Source organism: Grammomys surdaster, unplaced genomic scaffold (assembly GCF_004785775.1).
Source record: "Grammomys surdaster isolate TR1022 unplaced genomic scaffold, NIH_TR_1.0 136, whole genome shotgun sequence".
Lineage (NCBI taxonomy): Eukaryota > Metazoa > Chordata > Mammalia > Rodentia > Muridae > Grammomys > Grammomys surdaster.
This window is the reverse complement of record NW_021604594.1, coordinates 11,116,840-11,138,633: the sequence shown is the minus strand read 5'-3', so window position 1 is coordinate 11,138,633 and position 21,794 is coordinate 11,116,840. Positions and strand designations below refer to the sequence as shown.

The window sequence follows — 21,794 nt, the reverse complement described above, 5'->3', positions numbered from 1 at the left end:
CCACCGAAGTTTTAAACTTAGAAAATACAAGGATTACATGGATATGTGATTTTCACTGCAGTGTACTCGGTGTGGATACTCATGTTGGTAATTAATACCATAGAGTGTGTTTTAGAAATTTTAATGTTTTCTTAAATTTCATCTGTTGTAAAAATGAAAAGTAATAAACTTATTTTACATAAAATTGGTTTGTTTGATCTTTGATTAAAAATATAAGTTTATATATTAAGCTCCAAAATATGTCCTTAAAGATAATTACACAAAATGAAATTTTGGAAACAGAGTTTCTTTTTATAAAAGTGTTTTTTTGTTTGTTTGTTTGTTTTGAGACAGGGTTTCTCTGTATAGTGCTGGCTGTCCTAGAACTCACTCTATAGACCAGGTTGGCCTCAGACTCAGAGATCCACCTCCCTCTGCCTCCCAAGTGCTGAGATTAAAGGCGTGTGCCACCACTGGCTGGCTACTTCTAAACAGTATTTTATAAAATACTTTTACAATGCTGGGCCACACCTTTAATCCCAGCAGTCAGGAGGCAAAAGCAGGGAGGTTTCTGAGTTTGAGGCCAGCCTGGTCTACAGTGTGAGTTCTAGGACAGCCAGGACTACACGGAGAAACCCAGAAACAACAGGTTTTTATCCAAATGATCATGGAAATTTTAAGCCCTTCTTTCCCTGAAGAACGATAACATCTTACAAACATGGACTGTGCTCCCAGCACCACCCATCACCTGACCATGGATGCCCAATTTTTAAAAGTACTTATGAAAGTTGTTTACTGACCACGGCCTGGTTGTTCCAAACTCTGCAGAACCAGGTCATGAGATCGCCCCAGGAAACTCACTTAAGAAAGCTTTGTCCTGACTGCAGAGTGTTCTGGGACTGAAACCTAGCGGAATTCTCAGCAATCCAGCAATTTGTGGGATTAGCCTTAGATTTTTCAAAGCCTACTTTAACTAGGGTTCTTAAACGCTTCAACTCTTCTAGGCCACCAACCAGAGATAGTGGAGAAGGTTAGGAGGAAAAGAGAGTTGTGGACTGTTTAGATGTAGTCCTTTGGAGTGACTCCAATCTTTGTTGTCAGGATATCAGCAGTCCAGTCCAGTAGCAAACACCAAACAGTAATCGGTAGCAGCACCTCTCTCCAGCAGAAACCTCAAGGCCCCACCAAATTGGCAAGAGTCAGTGGAAGTGGCAAGAATCAGTCGGAATACCATGAGAAGTTCTTTGGTGCGTTTCTCTCTATGAAGTGAAGACCAGCAAAGACCAGAGAAAACAGGCGAAATTTTGCACAGTCATCGAAGACTGGCAACAAGATGCAAGTGTATCCTTTCACTGTGGGATTCTACATATACTCTTTTCCAAACATCACGTGCCCTCTTAACATGTCTGTTTCTGCAAAACATCCTCTCACAAGACAGCTTCCAGACAAACATCATGCGACACAACTGAGTTTCCTAAGAAACAGAGCTTTCCACTTCAGTGGGACTCCTTTCCTTCTACTGGATTGCTTGTCCAGCCTCGATGTGATGGTGTGTGTCTGGTCTCATCGTAGCTTGTTATGCCCCATTTGGTTGATGTCCCTGGGAGGCCTGCTCTTTTCTGAGGAGAACCAGAGAGGGTGTAGATCTTGGGAAGAGGGGAGGGGTGGCTGGGGGAGGGAGAGGGAATGGAAATGCAGTCAGGATGGAACATATGAGATAAGAAATGAGAATTCACAGACAGAGAATTCACAGACAAGACTTGTGTGGTACCGTCAGCATTATTTGGATCATTCAAGGCAAAGATGTAGACGATGAAAGTTAAAATAGTATTTTATTGAGAAACGTGCTGTCAGTGAGAAAGTAACATACAAATATTTCCATTTAATAAAATTAGCTTATCCTTAATCCTAAAAACATGGCTTAAAAGCCTTTATCATCTAAAACTGCAAGTCACTCTGATTGATCTCTGGTTTTCTTTTAGGATCTCCCAAGGACAATGATGTTTCAGATTCCATTTGTGCAAATGAAAGAGCATACTTAATATGGTTATTCATAAACAAAACAAATTCCCTCACTTGAGTTTGAGTTGTCCACGTGCATGTGAATTCTGTCTTGTCACTCAAGGCTGCTAAGGAGGGTGCTTACGCATACTCCTGGGCATTAGGAGTACAGTGGAGCCGTGTCTCCTTTTTCCCCTAAGTTTTATGGCGATATAGTTCTGCCTAAAACATCCCAATTCCATGATCATAACATAAAATAAACATCATTTCTTTTTATATACACTAGGCTTCCATGCAAGGTTTCCTTTTAATATGTATTTGCTACATTAAAAGGGCCAGGGCACTAACCTCATAAATAATTTCCTAAATGGCTTTTATATATGAAACAGTAAAGTAAGATAAGTAACATTTAAAATAAGTTAAACCATCACCGATACCTAATAATGAAGTAGTTGTTCAAAAGATGTGCAAATTAACTGAGAGGGAAGCTTTACCCGAGACTGTTACAGGCTGGACGCGTCTCCTCAAAACCCAACCCCAGTGAGGGGACCTGGAGAAGTGTAGCTCAGGAGAGAAGAAGTGTCAAAATGCGGTGTGCTCTTCCAGAGCCTTCTGTCCCACCACAGGCGGCTCCATTGGTGGACCTGAGATGGGGCCTCAACAGGGGCTTATTGCTTGGCTGCCTCCTCTTACACGACCAGCCCTGGACCTGGAAGAAAGCCTTCCTGTTGTTTAGGAGCTATCTGTGTTCAAGTCATTCTGTTTTAAACTCTTGATGGACTAAGCAGCATTTGCTAATTTTTAAACTTATAAACTTTTTAGACATGGACACAAAAAAGACTAAATTCTAAAGGTAGGATGCTAGGTTTAGAATTTTAAGTTCCTGACTATATACTTTCTCAGTGCAGGGAATAAAGTATATTTTTCTTCTACAGTATACTTTGAAACTACCAGAAATGGTACTACAGCTCATGGCATTATTTCTTATATGACATTTAAATGAATATGTTCAAATTACTTAAATTTTTTACCTTGAAATATTACAGAGATAATAATATTAATGTCCTTATTCTCTTCTTATTGGTACACGTTAGTAGTTTAGATAGAAGACACAAAAAGACAAACCTTTAAATTGGTGTTTTATCAAAAATAAATTTTAAAATTACTTTAAAAAAATACTGGGGTTAGCCAGGCATGTTGGCACATACCAATAAGCCCAGAACTCAGGAGGCAGAGGCAGGAAGATCAGGAGTTAAAAGCCATTCTTGGCTACATAGGGAATTTGAAGCCAGCCTGGGCTACATGAGTCCTTGTCTCAAAAACAAAACAGTGGTTGTAATTTTGAATGGGCAGAATTTGTCAAAGAAGTGGGAGGGAAAATAAAACCTTTTACTAGAATGGATAGAAATCTGTTGAGGGAAGCATTATTGATAAACGTAAAGTAGTCTTAAGGTTTGTTTTGAGGGCAGCAAACTTGCCAAATTTGGCAATTTAAAATTACAGCCAGTTGGATGCTGACTTTGTAATTATAACAAAGTTTCAGAAAGAAACGATTTTAAACTATTGGGACAATAGAGGTATCTATAGCAACTATTATATTCATTATCATAACTTTTAACTTCATGGTTCCTCTTGTCAGTTTCTTATGTACTTTCTATACACATAAAGTTATAGCGTGTCAGAACAGGGTACGAATGCCTTTGCATTTTACAAAGGAGATGAACTGCCCAAGGTCCCCCAGCTAAAAGGATCAGATACGAGGCTAGAGGGTACGATTCCTGTGGGTTCTCTCTGTAAGTTAAGTCTTAGGGGAGAGTGAGGGCAGAGATGAGTGACCAATTTCTTTATAGCTTTCCTGTTGAGAGTCGCTTACAGTACCGGCAGGAGGACTGTGTTCAGGACTCTTTTGAAGAAATCTGTAAAACAGATACTCGTCCCGAAACTCATACTCATTGGTGATGTGCTGGATGACTCCTCCTTGCACCAGTCTGTCTCCGTAGATCACAGCTTCACCACGGTCAGAAGCAAGGCCGACTTCGATTAGCCAGTTCACCAGGTCACAGCCACAGAAGGTCCCGGCAGAAGTCTTTGCACCACACCTGTATGTCAAAGGAAGGATTCAGCCATATGCTCTGTAATTCTGGTATCAGCACTGCATGATGAAAAATGAGCAAAGAAAAATAAAAAGGAAATGAGGAATGACAGTGTGATAGTTAAGAGGGTGACAGAGACGGAGCTGTTCTAAACATGAAGGATCTGTTGGCTTGTCTGATCCTAGAAAGACCCTCTGGAGAAAATAAAATATGCTAGTAGTGCTTGGGAAAACGAACACTTTTAAAAGTGACATAGGTAAGCATACTGCCTGAGAAATATTCTTCCAGGAGGGGAGCACATGCGTGTATGTTGGAAATCAAACCCAGATCCTCTGGAAGAGCAGCCAGTGCTCTTAACTACTGAGCCAGTGTTCTTACTGCTGAGCCATTTCTTTACACACACCCCAGAAGTATCTTTTAATAGTAGCATGGCGCCTCTCTCTCTCTCTCTCTCTCTCTCTCTCTCTCTCTCTCTCTCGTGTGTGTGTGTGTGTGTGTGTATCCATATGCACATAATGTGTGCACACATGTGTGGAGACCTGATGTCAGTGTTGCTGTCTTTCTGGCTAGGCTTTCTCTCCACCAGGCCTGGGGTGACAGGCCTGGGCCACTAGTCCAGGTTCACATGGATTTTATAGACCCAAGTCAAGTTCTTGTGCTTTCTCACTTTACTGAGCAATCTCCGCAGCTCCCCATAAGGCCTTGTATCTGTGTTACAGAGAGCTGTTATATAAATGACTATTAGAGGGATGGGGGGGGGGCTATAATCCCAGCGCTTGAGAGGCTGAGGCAGCAGAATCAGGTTTGAGCATAGGTTACATAATGAGACTCTATCTCAAAGGAAAAAAAAAGAACTACTTTTATTAACCTAGTTTATTACATTAAAACAAAATTAAGCTTTGTTTTCAGCTTACAGTACCCACAAATAGTCTCTTTCCCTCAGCAGCCAGTACAGTCACTTGCTTCATTAGGAATCAGGGAGCAAACAAGTGAGGTCGGTCCTACAGCAAACCCAAGATTCTAAAAGTACGACTTGGGACTAGAGAGATGGCTCAGCGGTTAGGGGTGCTCATTGTTCTTCCAGAGGACCCCAGTTCAGTCCTCAGCATCTTTACCATGCAGCTCAGAACTGCCTGTGACTCCGGCTCCAGGGGAATCTGACCCACTCTTCCGACCTCCACACGCACGAACACTAATAACAGAAACCAATCTGCTTTAAGCAGTGTGCCTTGATTTTTGTTTAAAGCTTCCCGATTGTTTAATATTTGTCTACCTAATGCAAATCTGGATTGCCATAAGTATGAGCAGATACAGAAGAGAAAGATATGCAAAACAAAAAGCCAATGACATGAATCATGAACATTTTCATACAAATGTGCACTAGACAACAAGAATCTCCACAGGCGTCAATCAAGCCGTGAAATCTGAAGTGCCTGACAACAGGAAACAGAGGGTGAGGAACAAGATGAGGTGACAAATAGGTGTGGAAAAATCTAAAGCATTTTTTTTTTTACCACAAATACAAGGTTCCACATATACGAATCAGAGAGAAGTTAATGATGTAGAAATCTTTTCAAATACATGAAATATCCATGACAGAGTCTGTGCCGTGTCTGGGCGTTTTCAACATGGAGGCAGTATCTCTTGCCCAGGCACTGACTGAAGATATCTGGCCCTTGATTGCCGTGAGCCGGCAGCTCTCACAAGAGCCTATAGAATAGTACAGAGTGTCAGTGAGTGTGACAGTGCAGGCTGCAGATCCTGGGCAGGAGCAGGGGCGAGCTGCTTTATACCAGCTGGGGCCCATCCAGCCATCTGGGACCTGGTAGCTCAGCAAATGCTGAGAGTTCTGCTTCCTGACAGTTGGCAAGCACAATACCCTGACAGATAATGTGAATTTTTTTTTTCTAAAAAAATTTAAAGATCTATCCACAGACTGTATCCTAAAATTGTGCTCAGCCTTCCAAGGTAGAAAAGTGGCTTTTCTCCAGAGTTTATCACTCATTGTCAGCCATTGGGCAAGGCTCCTCAGACACTGAAGGATCCAGAGTAAGAGTCTTCTTTAAGGTTTACTTATTATTTTATGTGCATGAGTATTGTGCCTGCCATGTATGCATGTATGTGTGTATGTATGTGTGTATATATGTATGTGCATGTATGTGTGTGTGTATGTATGTATGTATGTATGTGCACCATGTGTATGCCTGGTGCCCAGGGGGCTGGAAGAGGGAGTCAGATCCCCTGAAACTGGAGTTACAGACCGTTGTGAGCCTCCCTGTGAGTGCTGGGAACTCAGAAGCTGGGTCTCTGTAAGAACAAGTGCTTTCAGTAGCGGAGCCATCTCTCCACCCCCCCGAGGTAGAATTTTTCAAGGAAAACGAAATCTGAGATTTTGAAATTGAACTTGCCAAGGTTCACATAGTCAAGAAGCACCAGCTCAGGATATTGACACTCAGTTAGCCCCTCCCCCTTTCTCCGCCAGGCTATGTTCTTGGGACGGTAATGGCATGTTGAGCACAGTGGTACGATGCTTAAAAATGAACCGACTTGAATACTAATCTCCAAATTTTTATAAATACACATAAAAGTGTTAGGTTCTTCATATTTTCTTAGTTTTATTTCCTCTCTCCTAACAACTAAAGCTATCAACACAGTAATATTTGATTATTCATAGTTCATCATTTCCTGCTGCAGCATATTCTGTACCTTGGGGATTAGAAGAATAAATATAATGTCAAAAAATAATGACTAGGACTTGAGGTGAAATAAAAATCATAGAATTAATTAAGAGGCAGAAATTTCATTTCATTCTCTTGACAGCGTCATTAGTAACAAGGAACAGCATAGCACTAGGGGATGAGAATATGAAATCTCTTCTAGAGCTGGTGTTTGCCAGTGCTCTGTGGGACATGTTAAGGCCAACATGTAGAGAATGTAAATCTCCTACCATATTTCTGCAGATCACATTTTATAGAGAGATCAGAAACTGCCCAACAGTAAGTGCAAGAATCAACTATTGGCTCATTAAAACCTAATGTTCATAATCTGGAATCTACATCTCTGAACCCTGTACTGACTTTACCTTCTTTCTCTGACGATGTTTCGGATACATAGCTCACGGTGATAATGTACGAACTGTTGACAGGTCATTTTTATTTCCTCAGAAACCGGGGATTCTCTGTCTTCTGCTGCTTCTTTATTGTTCCACAGGAATTCAAGCCTGAAATCCAAAATTTAAGCAGGCCATTTTTTTAAGGGGTGAAAACGAGTGTGCAAAGATCCTGTCTGCCTCAGCAGATGGCTGATCCAAACCCTGTCTCCAGAGCTCTGTCACCAACACTGGGAATTCATTGATCTCTGAACCCGCAGGGCCCTGGCAGGTTCTAAGCACAGACATAACTTAGAAACTAGGCAGGATGTCTCAGACTGCCTCAGAAAGTAAAACTGAAACTAAACCAACCAAGCTAACTTAGGGATTTTATTTCACTATTTCCAATATTAGTCCCACAGAAACAAATGTCAGGACCTGACCGTTCTGTCCATCCAGCCAATACAACTGTTGACAGTCAACTTGGCCCTCGTTGTGAAACTGGAGACTGAGCTGAAGGGCTTTCCCATTACACTTTCCTTTTGGGAATGATCATGACCCTTAGCAAAGGCAGCTTAATGAGAATAATGGTGGTGACCATGGAGAAAAAAGGGAAGGAGCCCACCAGCACTTCCAGTGTCTGTGCATTTTGCCTCGAGAGCAAACAGAAACCACTCTCCCTGCCTCTCTTCCCTATGTTGAAACTTTTACTTTGTTATTTTTCATAAAGAAACATTGATTTTAATTAAAAAAAACATTACAGGAAGCCAACAGAACCTCCGAAGTTGAGAGAATCCTGAAATTTTCTGCAAACTCTCAGTCTGATAGGAAGAGAAAGCCTTTGTCAAAGGGAGAGAAACGATTGATCAGGTGTAGACTTCAGTGGGGGAAGACACCACGACTACTTCCATTTGCAAGTTTCATTTCACTGTATGCAGTTAATAGCATGGGTAGAAGTCTGTGCCTGTCAACTCTTGTTAAAATGCAAATTACATTGCTGGATTTATAATACTTCTTCCAATACGTTCTCTGCAATTATTTGCAACAAATACATGATTTCACAGATAACCTTTGTGTGGTATTAGTGGTCTCCTACCAGATAGAGAAGTACAGAGGTATCAATATTTTAATAGAATGACCTTGTCATCACCTTTAGGTACGCAGGCTTATTTCGAAACTGAATTTACCTTCTTTTGAAAGGTAGGATGATTAAATGTTTGTCCAACCCAAAGATTCCAAAGGAAATGAATCCCTAGGGGGAGAAAACAGTAGTTATTTGGTCTGAATTCAACAGTAAAACCTTAAGACAGAAATTAAGATGCTTGGCAAGTGAGGAAGCAGCCAATAGTGATCAGAGCAACATCTGAAATTCAGCATCCAGAGCAGACGCAGGCTCAATGTCTGTGGGCACACATGACACCCTGCTTGCTGTCTCTTCCTACTAATTAGGATGGTGAGGAAAGCCAGTGCTGGAACCACATCTGCATGACAGCTCATTGAAGAAAAATGGAGCCTGTTAAAGCCTACATGCTTCTGTTTCCCCCTTTCTGAAAAGAAAATCCCTCTCACTGTGCCTATGTACTTATTATTTTTCTCTTGATACTTCATAAATATAATTAACAAGGATTGAAATATCTAATTGTAATACACTTAGTGTTATGTTGTAGATATGAAAGGTTCACCAAGGACTTATGCCTTGTAAGCATGGTCCTTCGGGCACTGCTCCATGAGGCCAGCAGGCAGGGCCAGCGGTTAAGAGTGCAGGTCACTCTTCAGTTCCCTGCCCCCATGCTGAGTGGCTCAAAACTGCATGTAGCTCCAGTTCCAGGAGATTTGGCACCTCCTTCTGGCCTCCACAGGCAACTGTACTCATACCCTATGTATGTATGCATACATACCCTACCTTCCCCAAACACAAGAAGGACTTGATTGTCTTTACCCTTAAACTACAAACTGTCAGAAGGGAATACCTCACTACACCAAGTCCTTACAAGGAGAATAGACTGGAAAGAGAGCTGTGTCTTCTCATGCCTTTCAAAAGGCATAAGCTGTGTAGGCAGCGTTTGAAGGGCAACATTCTTGCCCTTCTGTTCTGTTCTTGACAGAGCCCTATGGACTGAAGCTCGCTTAGCTCCAATCCTAGCTTGGCTCAGCCTGGAGTGGGCTTTCTGAATGCAAAATGCTAAGGGGTGGGGGGTGGGGAGAGTACTGTGAATCTTCAGTCTAGCATTCTATAGTTGGTAATGTCAGATCTTAAATAGTATCACACAGTGAGACTGATATCAAGTGGCTCTGGGGTGCCATGTTTGTAGTAAACTGATTACATAATGTTTCTTTATACTTTGTTAATTTTCTTCCAATAACCATGTCAAAATAAACAGGAAATACGTTGAGTGGTCAGTGGAAGACAAAAGCATGAGGGAGCATAAACTGACAAGGTTTAACTACGGCAAATGTGGCCAAATATTTCAAATTTAATAGGCAGTGATTTCCAACACAGTATTTTTCAAGTAACTATTCAGTTTATGAATGAATGTTCTCTAATCAAACAGTATAGGCTTGAGTTAGGGATATGGTTCAGTGTAGAGCCCTCGCCTAGTATGTACAAAGCTCCAGGTGAAAATTCAATCCCCAGAACCTTAAAAAAAAAAAAAAAGTGGGCTGATGAAAAGATAAAACTTAAACTTTGCACATAAAATATTTCCCAGTATTAAAATGTTATTTTTCTTTAAATAGCTCCTTTTTTTGTCCCAGTGCTCGGGATTAACCTAGAGCCTTCTGAATGCTAGGCATTAAATGTCAATTTTAATTAGAAACATGCCAGGAGAAATGGTCATATCTATTTTGTAGGTATTTTGGTGTTGACATGAGATAATGAATGTAAAATTCTTAACAAATAGTTGGTACCTGATGGTCTGACAAGGAAAAGCTACTCCCCTCTCTGCTAAAACTTGTTTTAGCAGATGATTTTTAAAATACTGATTTAAGTTCCTGTCATTCAAAAAACATTCAATGTTCAGTATTGTCAGTGGCCAGACTAAAGGCTCAAGAAGCAACTTATTTCCCAAAGTGAGTTATTAAGATCGTAAGAAGTTTAGGAAGAATTTGAGGACATCTTGCTCCTACTTAAATTATCATTCTTCATCTCAACACCAAAGCAAAATAAAGTATTTGGAATTTCTGGTTGAAACACTCAGTGAACATTCTGATGACTTTAACCAATATAATAATTCATCTCTATGGGAGACAGGCAGCAGCTGTCAGCTGTCATGTGCGTCAGCAGCTGACAGACAAACTAAACCCTTTTGATTTAAAAGAAAACAACGTCTGCACCCCCATCCCACCCCCCCCCAATCAACTCACCCAAGAAACCAGAGCCCACTCAGTTCTCTGTAAATAAATACCTGGCCAAAGTTAAACACAGCACAGAAAAACTGTAATTCAACATAGAGTCGTCCCGTCTCGTGGTTGAACAGCCACCACAGACAGCTAGAGAGATTCTGTGAAGAGGAACAGAAAAAGCACTTGAGAATTAAGCATGGGAACCGTCTCCCTCCATCCAGAGCACAGTATAACTTAGCTAGCTAATAATTAGGGGGGAAAGACTAAAGGGGAAAAACATCAAGAGAATGTAGAAGCTTTGTCTTTCAAACAAGAGGTTTCAACCTCTCCTCTTGACAGATGCCATTCAAACAGCATCTATTCTGATCAGATTTGAAGCGAGAAGACGTGCGCTATAATACAGAAGCTTACATAATACATCAGGACTGCCGACTAGCCTACACAGGACGGATTTTAGAATTAGTCTGACACAGTGAAAACAATGACATCACTAAGCAGCAGCTCTTGGCAGCATTTCTTGTTCTGTGACTTTTGTTCTTAGAGGGCTGTTAAGGGGTGCTGGCTAGTATCCTGCTGTGTAGGGAGCTTCCGAGTGTAAAGGCTGTAAAGGTTACAGAGGCTTCTGGCCCATCTCCCGTCTCTAGAGAAGTCACACTTGAACCATCTTAAGGAATTATGTATGACAACTGATAATTCACAAATGAGGATAGCAAATAAAAACCCTTCTATGATTAAAGAAATGTACATAATAAAATAAACTACTGTACTTATAAGTTGTTATAAAATTAAAAATCTTTCAGTATTTGATGCTGGCACGGGGACTCTATAAATATATGTATTAACCCTTTGGGAAAGAAACAGAATACACCTGTGTTATAGAAATACAGACGCTGACCAAGGTCTCTCAATTTTGAGACCCTACCGATCGAAAATACAATGTCTGGAGGTATTTATTAGAGCACTTTGAAAAAATTATGAACAATTAAAAATAAAGAAGCACTTGAATAAATTATGTTGCTTCTCTGTGGTTATTGGGAAATATGCTCAAACAATGGCTCCAGAGACTTCAGTCAAGTGACTTTGTTTAATGTCGGTAAAAGAAAGCAACACAGAAGCCTGAATGTACCATTATAGCATGTAGAGTGTGCTAAAAAAATTAGTAGGCAGGATTGAGGTTAGAGGTGAGTAGTTCAGCTTCTGCTTAACATGCATGATGCCCTGGGTTCAATCTATGTGTACAAGTGTTTTCCCGTGTGCATGTATGTTTACCATGTGTTTGCCTGTTGCACACAGGGGCCAGCAGAGGGCATCAGATCCCCTAGAACTGGGTTGTAGATGCTGACAATCAAATGTCTGTGCTCTGCCAAGGGCAGCAAGTGTTCTTAACTGCTGAGCCACCTCTCTAGCCCCACAAAAATTTTACTTTTAAAAGTTTATTTGAAAAATATATTTCGGGAGATGATTCAGCTATTTTTGTCTACTGTCAGGTGTATAAGTCCTGCATCTATCACGGAAATATTTTGTTTTCACAAATTCTAAGTTCAGTAGCACAGACCGAGTAAGTGATGTGAGGGGAACAGACTGCTGGAGCGCTTGGGCAACGGAGGATCCCCTGTCCCCATCCTGTGCCTCAAACATTAAGTTAAATGCTAAAAATCAGATGACCTAGCAACATACTCCTGCAAAATAGCAATGACGTTTCTCCGAGAGAAGCCAAATCTTAAAGAGACGGCCCCAAATAGAAGCAGAAGGAGCACTTACGGCAAACAGGCCGATGATGAGCAGCAAGCACAGCAGGACGTGCCGGGTCAGCTGTGGGTCTCCACTCTGCAGGTACTGCTCCTCTTCCTGGGCGAGGATGCAGCTCTGGGAGTCACAGCGGCTCACACAGTGGTCGGCTACAAAACAGTGAGCACAGCTGTAAGGATCAAACCCAAGAGAAACAGCACAGAAGCCTACTCAGCTAAGAATCAGGTTTAACTGTCAGTGAGCCTGGGGAATGCTATCATGTTTTGTTGAAGAGTCTACTATGAACAAGCAGAATGCCGGAGTTCCTTCTATATACTTAACAAAGGTCTTTGTCTACAAAACTTATGTTATATCATTATGATACATAATTTAGAACACTCTATATAGTTTATATATAATTTATATAAATAATCTATTTATTTATTTTGCTTTATATTATTTATTCACTTAATACCCTGATTACAGTGCCCCTCCCACCTATCCTCCCAGTCCTACCCTCATGCCCCCTCCCCCTTTTCCTTCCACTCAGAGAAGGTTGGTCCCATGGGTGCCAACCCACCCTGGCTCATCAAGTCACAGCAGGACTAAGCACATCCTCTCCCACTGAGGCCAGACAAGGCAGCCTAGCTGGGGAGGGGAATATACAGTCAGGCAACAGAGTCAGAGGCAGACCCTGCTCCAATTGTTAAGGGACCCACATGAAGACCAAGCTGCACATCTGCTACATATGTGCAGGGGATCTAGGGCCCGCCCATGCATGCTCTTTGGTTGGTGGTTCAGTCTCTGTGAGCCCCATGGGATCACGTTAGCTGACTCTGTAGGTTTTCTTGTGGTGTTCCTGACCCCTCCAGCTCCCTCAATCCTTCCCCAAACTCTTTCACTAGATTCCTCAAGCTCTGCCTATCGTTGGGCTGTGGGTCTCTGCATCTGTTTCCATCAGCTGCTAGCTTCCTCTCAGAAGACAGTTACACTAGGTCCCTGTCTGCAAGCATAGCAGAGTATCATTAATAGTGACAGGGGTTGGCTCTCTCACAAGAGATGGGTCTCAAGTTACAGCAGTCATTGGTTGGCTGTTCTCTCGATCTCTGCTCCATTTTTATCCCTGCACATCTTGCAGGCAGGACAAATTCTGGGTCAAAATCTTTGTGGGTAGGTTGGTGGTCCCCTCCCTCCACTGCAAGCCCCACCTGGCTACAGGAGTTGGCCAGTTCAGGCTCCATATTCCTTGCTGCAAGGAGTCTCCGCTAGGGTTACTCCCACGGCCTCCAAGGCACCTCTCTCATCCCAGGTCTCTCTGGCTTGTCCCAGAGATACCCCCCACCCAAACCACACCAATTTTTGTTCTTTCTCCCAGTCCTCACAGCCCGGACACTTTCTTCACATCTGAGCCCCATAAAACTGGATACACTAAATCTAATAGAAGAGAAAGTGAGGAACAGTCTTGAACGCATTGGTATAGGACACATCTTCCTGAAGAGAATACCAACAGTTCAGGCACTAAGATCAACAATTAATAAATGGGACCTCATGAAACTGAAAAGCTTCTGTAAGGCAAAAGATACCAGCAATAGGACAAAATGGCAGCCTATGTACTGGGAAAAGATCTTTACCAACTCTACATCCAACAGATGGCTAATATCCAAAATATATAAAGAACTCAAGAAATTAGACACTAACAAACCAAATAACCCAATTAAAAAATAAGGTACAGAGCTAAACAGAGAATTCTCAACAGAGGAATCTCTAAAGGCTGAGAAACAGTTAAAGAAATATTCAACATCCTTAGTCATCAGGGAAATGCAAATCAAAATGACTCTGAGACTCCATCTTAAACTCCCCTGTCAGAATTGCTAAGATCAAAACCTCAAGTGACAGCACATGCTGACAAGGATGTGGAGAAAGAGGAACATTCTCCTTCATTTGTGGTAGGAGTGCAAACTTGTACTTCGGAAATCAATCTGGTGCTTTCTCAGAAAATTGGGAATAATTCTACCTCAAGAACCAGCTATACTACTCCTGGGCATATACCCCAAAAATGCTACACCATACCACAAGGACACTTGCTCAACTATGTTCATAGCAGTTTTATCTGTAATTGTCAGAAACTGGAAACAACCTAGATATCCCTCAACTAAAGAATGGATAAAGAAAATGTGGTAGATTTACACAATGGAATATACTACTTGGCTATTAAAAACAAAGACATCGTGAAATTTGCAGGCAAATGGATGGAACTAGAAAATACCCCGAGTGTGGTAGCTCAGACACAAAAGGACATGCATGGTATGTCCTCACTTATAAATGGATATTAGCTATAAAGTACAGGATAATCATGCTAGGACCCACAGACTCAAAGAAGGTAAGTAACATGGAGGCTGAAGGAAGGATGCTGGAATCTAACTCAGAAAGGGAAATAAAATAGACATCAGAAGTGGATGGAGAGAGGGAACTTGGGTGAGGGAGTTTACATATAATTTTAAAGATTAAATTAATAAAGTTTTATCTGTGATAAATCCACATGAGCCCTAAATACCCTATTACGTCCCATTTTTGACATGAAACAAATGTACTATTATTACCTCTTGAACTTTATGAAAGACCTGAGCTAATTAATTAGTCCTGGTCTTAGAGAATAAAACTAAGGGGCAGTTCAACAAGTTTCGGTAAAACTTCCAGGATTTGTCACTTCAATTAATCTTTGTTTTTGTCTTGAAGGTCCTAGGGTTTGAACCTAGGGTTTCATGCTTGTTGGGCAAGTACTTAACATGAAGCTATATCCTCAGGCATGTGAGTTAAATTATGTGGAAGTGTGTATGTATCTGTCTATTATAATACTATGTCTAAGAATTTTATTTTTTAAATAAGTATTGTCTCTTGATTATGATTTTATCATAACTTTCCCCATCTTACTGGAAACATATTCTCAAGCCATGCACTACAGTAGAAAGCCTGGGTAGTATTCTTTTCACACGTAAAGACGGTCCTTTCTTTCCACCCTTAAGTGCATCCTCATAGTCCCGGGGCACTTACTTTTCTCAAAGGAAGAAGGCATTGGCCCACTAGCACTTGAGTTCGTTATTGGCTCTATTGATGGACAGCGTAATTCACCATTCCCCAAGGAGCAAGCACAGCAACCTAGAAAGATAAAATAGAATGTGAAGGGAGAGTGCACCCACAGCAGAAACGCACAAGTTCAACGGCACCAAGTCAAGGCCAAGGCACTCCTGCTGTCTCCGTGGAAACATCTTCTTTATGGGCACGCATCCCGGGGAGCAGTGAGCAATTCAACAGTGTCAGGCAAATGCTCAGCTCCCTTACGTAGTCCCCTCGCTGTATGAGACAGGGAGAAAGGTTTGTTTTGTTTTGTTTTTTGTTTTCTTTTTTTTTTTTTTATCAACGCTGCTTCCTCTCCACTATGCTTTGAAAACCGAGAATTCAAAACCATTTCCTAAAACACAAGACTCTCATTCATCACTGTCATAAACACCACGGCTCTGCTGATTACCGGTGGAAAAGTCAAACCAATGTTGTTCTAAATGAAAGCCACCTGTGACTCGGATTCTCCATCTGCCTGGCCCAGTAATGGGATGAAAGGCATCCCCATCTTTCTGGACAGTTCTTTACAGTCCTCTGGAAGCTGCATCTGGACACTGTTGATAAAATCCTCTCCTGGGTTCATCTCAGCAGTCACCTCCTTCAAGCGCCTGCATCTTACGAGTCTGGCAGATGCGATTCTAACAGTTCTGTCTCCTTTTTTCAAGTACACAGGGCTGGAGCTCTGGCTGGTTCACAGGCAGGCTGTTCTTCATGAGTCACCATAAGACACACGCTGCACGGCTGTAGTTTTCCTTTGTTTTTATTTATTTATTATATTTATGTATTTGTCTGTTTAGAGATTTATTTTATATATTTATTTCCTCAGATAACTGCACAGAGTGCCCTTTAAATTTTTTTTTTACAGTTATATACTCATAGTGTTTCCTGACATAGATTGCAAATTAATAGAGTAATAATTTTGGTGATAAAATTATTAAAATGTACATGTTAGAAAAATGACTAATAGTTAGGTTTAACCTCTCATTGATAATGTACCTAAGTTCTTCTGTGATATTTTTAAAAACAAAGGGATTTCAATGTATAAAACTTATTATGTATAGACCATTACAAATGTCTTTTTAATTAAGATAATAATGCCACCTCAAGGTTAGAAAGAGAATCACAGAATAACAGAAGAGAAAATAAAATATCTAGCCTAGTTCTTCAGAAACATGAAAGTTTAAATAATAAAATTACACTAAAAGATATAAAAATTAAGAAAACACGTGAGGCCAGTATATTACAATGGCATATCTATAGGAAATGAGCACGCACACACATGTATACATAAGTAAGCAATATGGCCTCTGTAAAAAAAAAAAAAAGCTGTTTTGCAGTTTCTTCCTTCAACTATAAGGGCTTATCAGTAGCCCATCGGCTGTCTCCTTATTAGCCAAATATATTTTATTAAACAAATGATATTTTATTTATTTTCAAGATTTATACATTTCTGTTTCATGTGCACGAGTGTTTTGCCTACATGTATGTGTGTGTACCTGATGCCCAAGGAGACCAGAAGAAGGTATCTGATCCTCTGGGCCTGGAGTTACAGAACCCAGGCTCACTGCAAGAGCAGCAAGTGTTCTTAAACACTGAGCCGGCTGTCGTGAGAATTCTGGAATTTTGGTTTCTTTAAAAAAAAAAATCACAGAACTATTGTAAGAATATGTCTTCGTTTTAATCTCAGGTGTGGGGATATGGGGCTGCTTCAAGGCAGCTGACAGTGATTTGTCTCGTGCTCTAGCAAAGGCATGGTTTTTGACAGCTGCAGATAGTGTTGATGACTGTGTGTCGGTTGGAATTCTAGGAGCTTTTCAGAGGTAGATAATTGCTAAGGCCTGATAGCCTGGGTTGTTGGTTGTTCAGAGGTGTTGGTTGCGCTCTCTCTCTCTCTCTCTCTCTCTCTCTCTCTCTCTCTCTCTCTCTCCCAGCTCTATCCTCCTTTCTCTCCTATTTGGTGATAGGAGTAAAACCAGGGAGTAAAGGATGGGAAAAAGAAGAACCCACAGAGTAGCAAAGTCTGGCTACAATGTGATCCTAATTTTACACTGTTTATAATGCAAAGGTCATAGGACTCTAGCAAATATGTAACAAGGGACTGAGATAGAAAAATTCTGTTGAAGAACCAAATTAAAGTCAGGATGGACATCTGAGGTGTTTTGTGCCTGCACTTCTAATAAACCAGAAGAAAGCAGGATTTAGGGAAGGCACATTCTCAGACAGACTTTAACACCCTAAGGAAGACAGGTGAACAGGCAAATAAGCGAGGATTTCACTGAAGCAGCTGTCATGATGGCATCAGAGAATCCTGGGGTACCTACACACCCACTCTTCTGTATTTCCACAGGAAAATAACATTTCTAAGTATGTACAGTAAGCCTGATATCTCACTAGGAACAGAAGTGATAATGACAAGTCAGAAGTGGTATTTATAGGCTATGGGCCAAATAAACAAGAGTAGTTATAAAACAGGGAGGCAAGACCAAGAGAAGAAGCTGTGGATAAGGCTCGGGGGGTGGGGGAGGGGGAGCACTTCCCCAGCATGAGGCCCTGGGTTCAACTTCAGTACCACAAAATGAAATAAAACAAACAAACAAACAAAATAATAAAATTAGGAAATAAAGAGATGAAAGCATAAATTCTGCAAGTTCCCTATGGGCATAACAGATAGCTGTCCTATTTACAACATAGGTTTAAATTAGTTTTCTTGCTGGTGATGATAATAACCGGGCTTAAACTCTATGGTTCAGTCCTTTGCTGTTTCTAAAAGTCAGGTGAAAGGTCAACGCATGCCAAAGTCTCCCAAGGGTCTCTTACGAACCTTGTTTAGTGCTTCCCAGAGATGTTAACCTTTGGCAGCCAAGCTAAAACATTCATGAAGGAAGACAATGCAGGCTATGTGAAGATAGTGGTCCTCTAGCTAGACCCTGAATCGGACTGGTTTAGAGTATAATGCAAAGTGCAAATAAAACGAGAATGGGAGGGAGGTTGGGCATGATCACAGAAGTAGCCTGGGTTTAGTGAAAGCAGCCTCTATAGTTAAGATGTCATTGTACTTCAGCTTTAAAAAGAACACGGTCTAAAAAAAAAAAGGAATGTGGACAAGAGGCTTGAAAGAATAAAATCCTGATGATATCATCACAGATTGTCAGTGAGCCCAGGTTTAAGGGCTATGCAGCAAAAGCAGGAAGGAGAGAGATGACACAGGCACCAGTCAGGGAAAAAGCATGAGTGTTCACAGGGAGAGGAGGAAGAACCAGGGCTGAGCAGGAACCATCAGGTACTGGAGGACTTGAGGGTCTCGACCTGTACCAACACAGGAGGCTGATACGGACGAAGCTCACTAGGAAAGTTAGTTTGGCCATTTCACACCACCTAGAGTGGACCCAGAAATGATGGGAGGCAGGGGTTCCCATTAGGAAGGAATTATAAGACACTAGCAGACACTGGAAATAGAGGGCCCTATGGAAGAAGAACTACTTGCTCCAAATGACTCTTTTGCTCGAGAGGGAAATCCAGTGAGGTTTGCCTAGAAATCCTGAGAAACTGAGACAGGAACAGTGTATCTGAAAACTAAAAATAAATAAATAAATAAATAAATAAAATTAAAAGAAAATTTTAAAAAATTAAAAAAATGCTGCCTATATATTCAAAGGAAGATTCTAGCAATATATATACAGATATATATATATATATATATATATATATATATATATATATATATATGCGCCAAGGAAATCTGGAACCGGATTCACATAAGTAGGCTGACACGAGGGTTTATATTTCCTATGACTCACAGATACCATCTTCAGAATGGTCTTGATGTATACTCAAGCGTATATGAATACAGATGTTCACTGTTGCTCTGCTTCTAACAGAGACATGTTTCAAAGGTCTCTCAGTAAAGACACAGATGAATAAAATGCTAGATATACCCACTGTGGGTAGGGATAACCCTGAGCAGGTGGTCCTGTGTGCTGTAAGAAAGCAGGCTGAACAAACCATGAGGAGCAAGCCAGTAAGCAGCGTTCTTCCATAGCCTCTGTGTCAGCTCCTGCCCTGACTTCCCTGGCATAATGAACTATAAACTGTACGATGAAATAAATCCTTTCCTTCCCAAGTTATTTTTGGTCATGGCATTTCATTACAGCAATAATAACCCTAATTAAGACAGAAATTGGTACCAGGTTCATGGGGTACTGCTGCGACAGATTCTGACATGTTTTGGGCAGGATTGTGAAAGGGTTTTGGAATTTGGGGATGGAAAGGCCATTCAGTACTCAGAGCTCAGGGCTGTTCTGTGGGAACTTAGAAAATCGTGTGGAGAGCAGACAATTTGCTGAGACCTCCAGATGACGGAGGCCTGGTGTGCGAGGTGCTGACGAGAAGTTTCAGACTACTGGGGCCATTTAATATTTTGAATTAAGAATTTGTGGTTCTGCGCAGCTGGGGCTGAAGCATCAGCTGTGATTAATAAGAGGCCAGCACCACTGAGTGAAACCTTTGCTTTCCTCGAACAATTGATGCTGGCTGAACTGGGTCTGAGAAATGATCTGCAATTAAGAAGAGTCCAGAATCATTGAGATTAAATCTTCTGATAAGTGTTTCATTGGGACCAGCACACAGAAGCTGTGGTCCAGAGGTGACCAAGTCTGTACTTGGCACTGGTAAATGAACTGGGTGATGAGTAAGAGTCTTCCAGGTGCTGCTTTTAAAGGCATGAAGGGGTCATGGAGAGCAGCTGAGATGGCACTGTGAGAAGCCAGTAAGGCCTTTGGTGAATGTGTAGCCTCAGCTGATGTAGAAGCCCCAAGACTGAAGGGGGTCATAGAAGTTGAGGCTTGGCACCATATGACTCTTCAGGGTCAGAGTCCCTAACGAGGGGTTGGGAGAGGTTATTGGTAAAAGTGAAACCCAGGTACAGTATAGATCCTATCATTTTAGAGATGCCAGTACCATGGGATGGCCACCAAGGACAGCAGCTGTGGCGTGGAGCTGGCCTGAGCCTGGGAGATAAGCTGTGTGTGCTGTGGCAAGCCCTTTGGAACACAGGTCATGAGCCCTAAATGTTTGACATAGTTGGACTTTGGTTTTGCTTTGGTCTAAATGTGACTGTGCCCTGGTTCTCTCAGAGTAATAAAGTATTTAATTTATTTTTAATTTTACAGAAGCCCATAGTTAGGAGACTTTGTTATTTTAGAGAGTTTTAAAGAGACTGAACTTTTAAAGTATTTTCGTTATTAAAGACTGTGGGGGGCTTTTAAAAATTGGAATGTTTTATATTGTGATATTACTATTAACATAAGATCTTGGACATGGCTAATAAAGGAAGAGGTTTTGGTTTAACGGTGATATGGTTGTATGTCAAGGTGACAAGGGGTCGACCATGCCAGCCAGTTTGTGTTAACTTGACACTAGCTGGAGTCATTTTGGAAGAGCGAACTTCAATGGAGAAAATGCTCCCACCAGACTGACCCATGGGTAAGCCTGTGGTGCATTTTTTTGACTGACAATTAATGTGGGAAGGCCTAACTCACTGTTGGTGGTACCATCCTTGGGCTGGTGGTCCTGGGTGCTGTAAAAGCGTGGGCTGAGTAAACTATGAGGAGCAAGACAGAAACTAGCACTCTTCCAGATCTTCTACATCAGCTTCTGCCTTAAGTTCTGGCTTGACTTCCCTAGCTCGTGGACTATAGCTGTAAAATGAAATACCTGAGCATGTTTTCATCCCAGTAGAGACCCCATTCGAGATCTGGAGCAATGACTCAACTCTGCCATTCCAGCCTGAACACAGCTATAGACAACATGTAAGCAAATGCTTGTGACAACGTTCCACAACATTGTAGGTGGGAAATTCAAGTTTCATAAAACTTTTAAGAGTCATAAAAACAAAATCTCTTAAGTTGACATTAATCTTTTAAAAATGTCAAAAAAAAGAACAAACAAAACATTCTTAGCTGAGAAACTACAGAAAATAAGTTGGTTAGTCTGATTTGCCTTGTGGGCTATAGTTTGTGGATGGATAATTTATATGATTAGCCTTAAGTTTAGTTAGGCTTCTCCTTAAAATTCATTTTATTGATGGCACTTGCCCAATAAAATATTGTTAAAGTGGGAAATGAATTTGTTTAGTTTCATAGGAAGGATGTTCCTTCCCTTTTACTTCTTCTAAAATTCTCAGGTCAAAGCTGGGGATATGGCTTCAAGGTAGAATATTTCCTGAGTGTGTGCAAGGTTCCAGGTTCAATCACCAGCACTGAAAACTAGCATGGTGGCTTGTGTCTGTAATCCCAGCATTCAGGAGGCTTAAGCAGGATGATCAACAATTTGAGACCAGCCTGGGTTTCAGAATAAGACCCTGTTTCAACCAGCCAGCCAGCCAACCAGTCAACCAATCAGCCATCCATCCATCCATCCATCCATCCATCCATCCATCCATCCATCCA

General features: G+C 41.3%; 1 protein-coding gene across 5 annotated transcripts in view; it reads right to left on the bottom strand.

Moving 5' to 3' along the window:
• Window positions 1-1,792: 1,792 nt before the first annotated feature.
• Gpr155 (G protein-coupled receptor 155) overlaps window positions 1,793-21,794 on the bottom strand; it is a 45,180-nt gene continuing 25,178 nt past the window's right edge. For 3 of the 5 annotated variants that reach the window (XM_028763017.1, XM_028763018.1, XM_028763019.1), the window contains 6 exons: window positions 15,283-15,387; window positions 12,265-12,401; window positions 10,566-10,661; window positions 8,349-8,413; window positions 7,156-7,293; window positions 1,793-4,079 (listed from right to left, as the gene is read on the bottom strand). In XM_028763017.1, coding sequence (XP_028618850.1) covers window positions 3,779-4,079; window positions 7,156-7,293; window positions 8,349-8,413; window positions 10,566-10,661; window positions 12,265-12,401; window positions 15,283-15,387 — 842 coding nt within the window. In that variant the 3' untranslated portion in view covers window positions 1,793-3,778. Of the gene's footprint in view, window positions 4,133-6,955; window positions 6,974-7,155; window positions 7,294-8,348; window positions 8,414-10,565; window positions 10,662-12,264; window positions 12,402-15,282; window positions 15,388-21,794 lie in introns of those variants that run through there. The other 2 variants (XM_028763020.1, XM_028763021.1) reach the window with 2 other exon arrangements.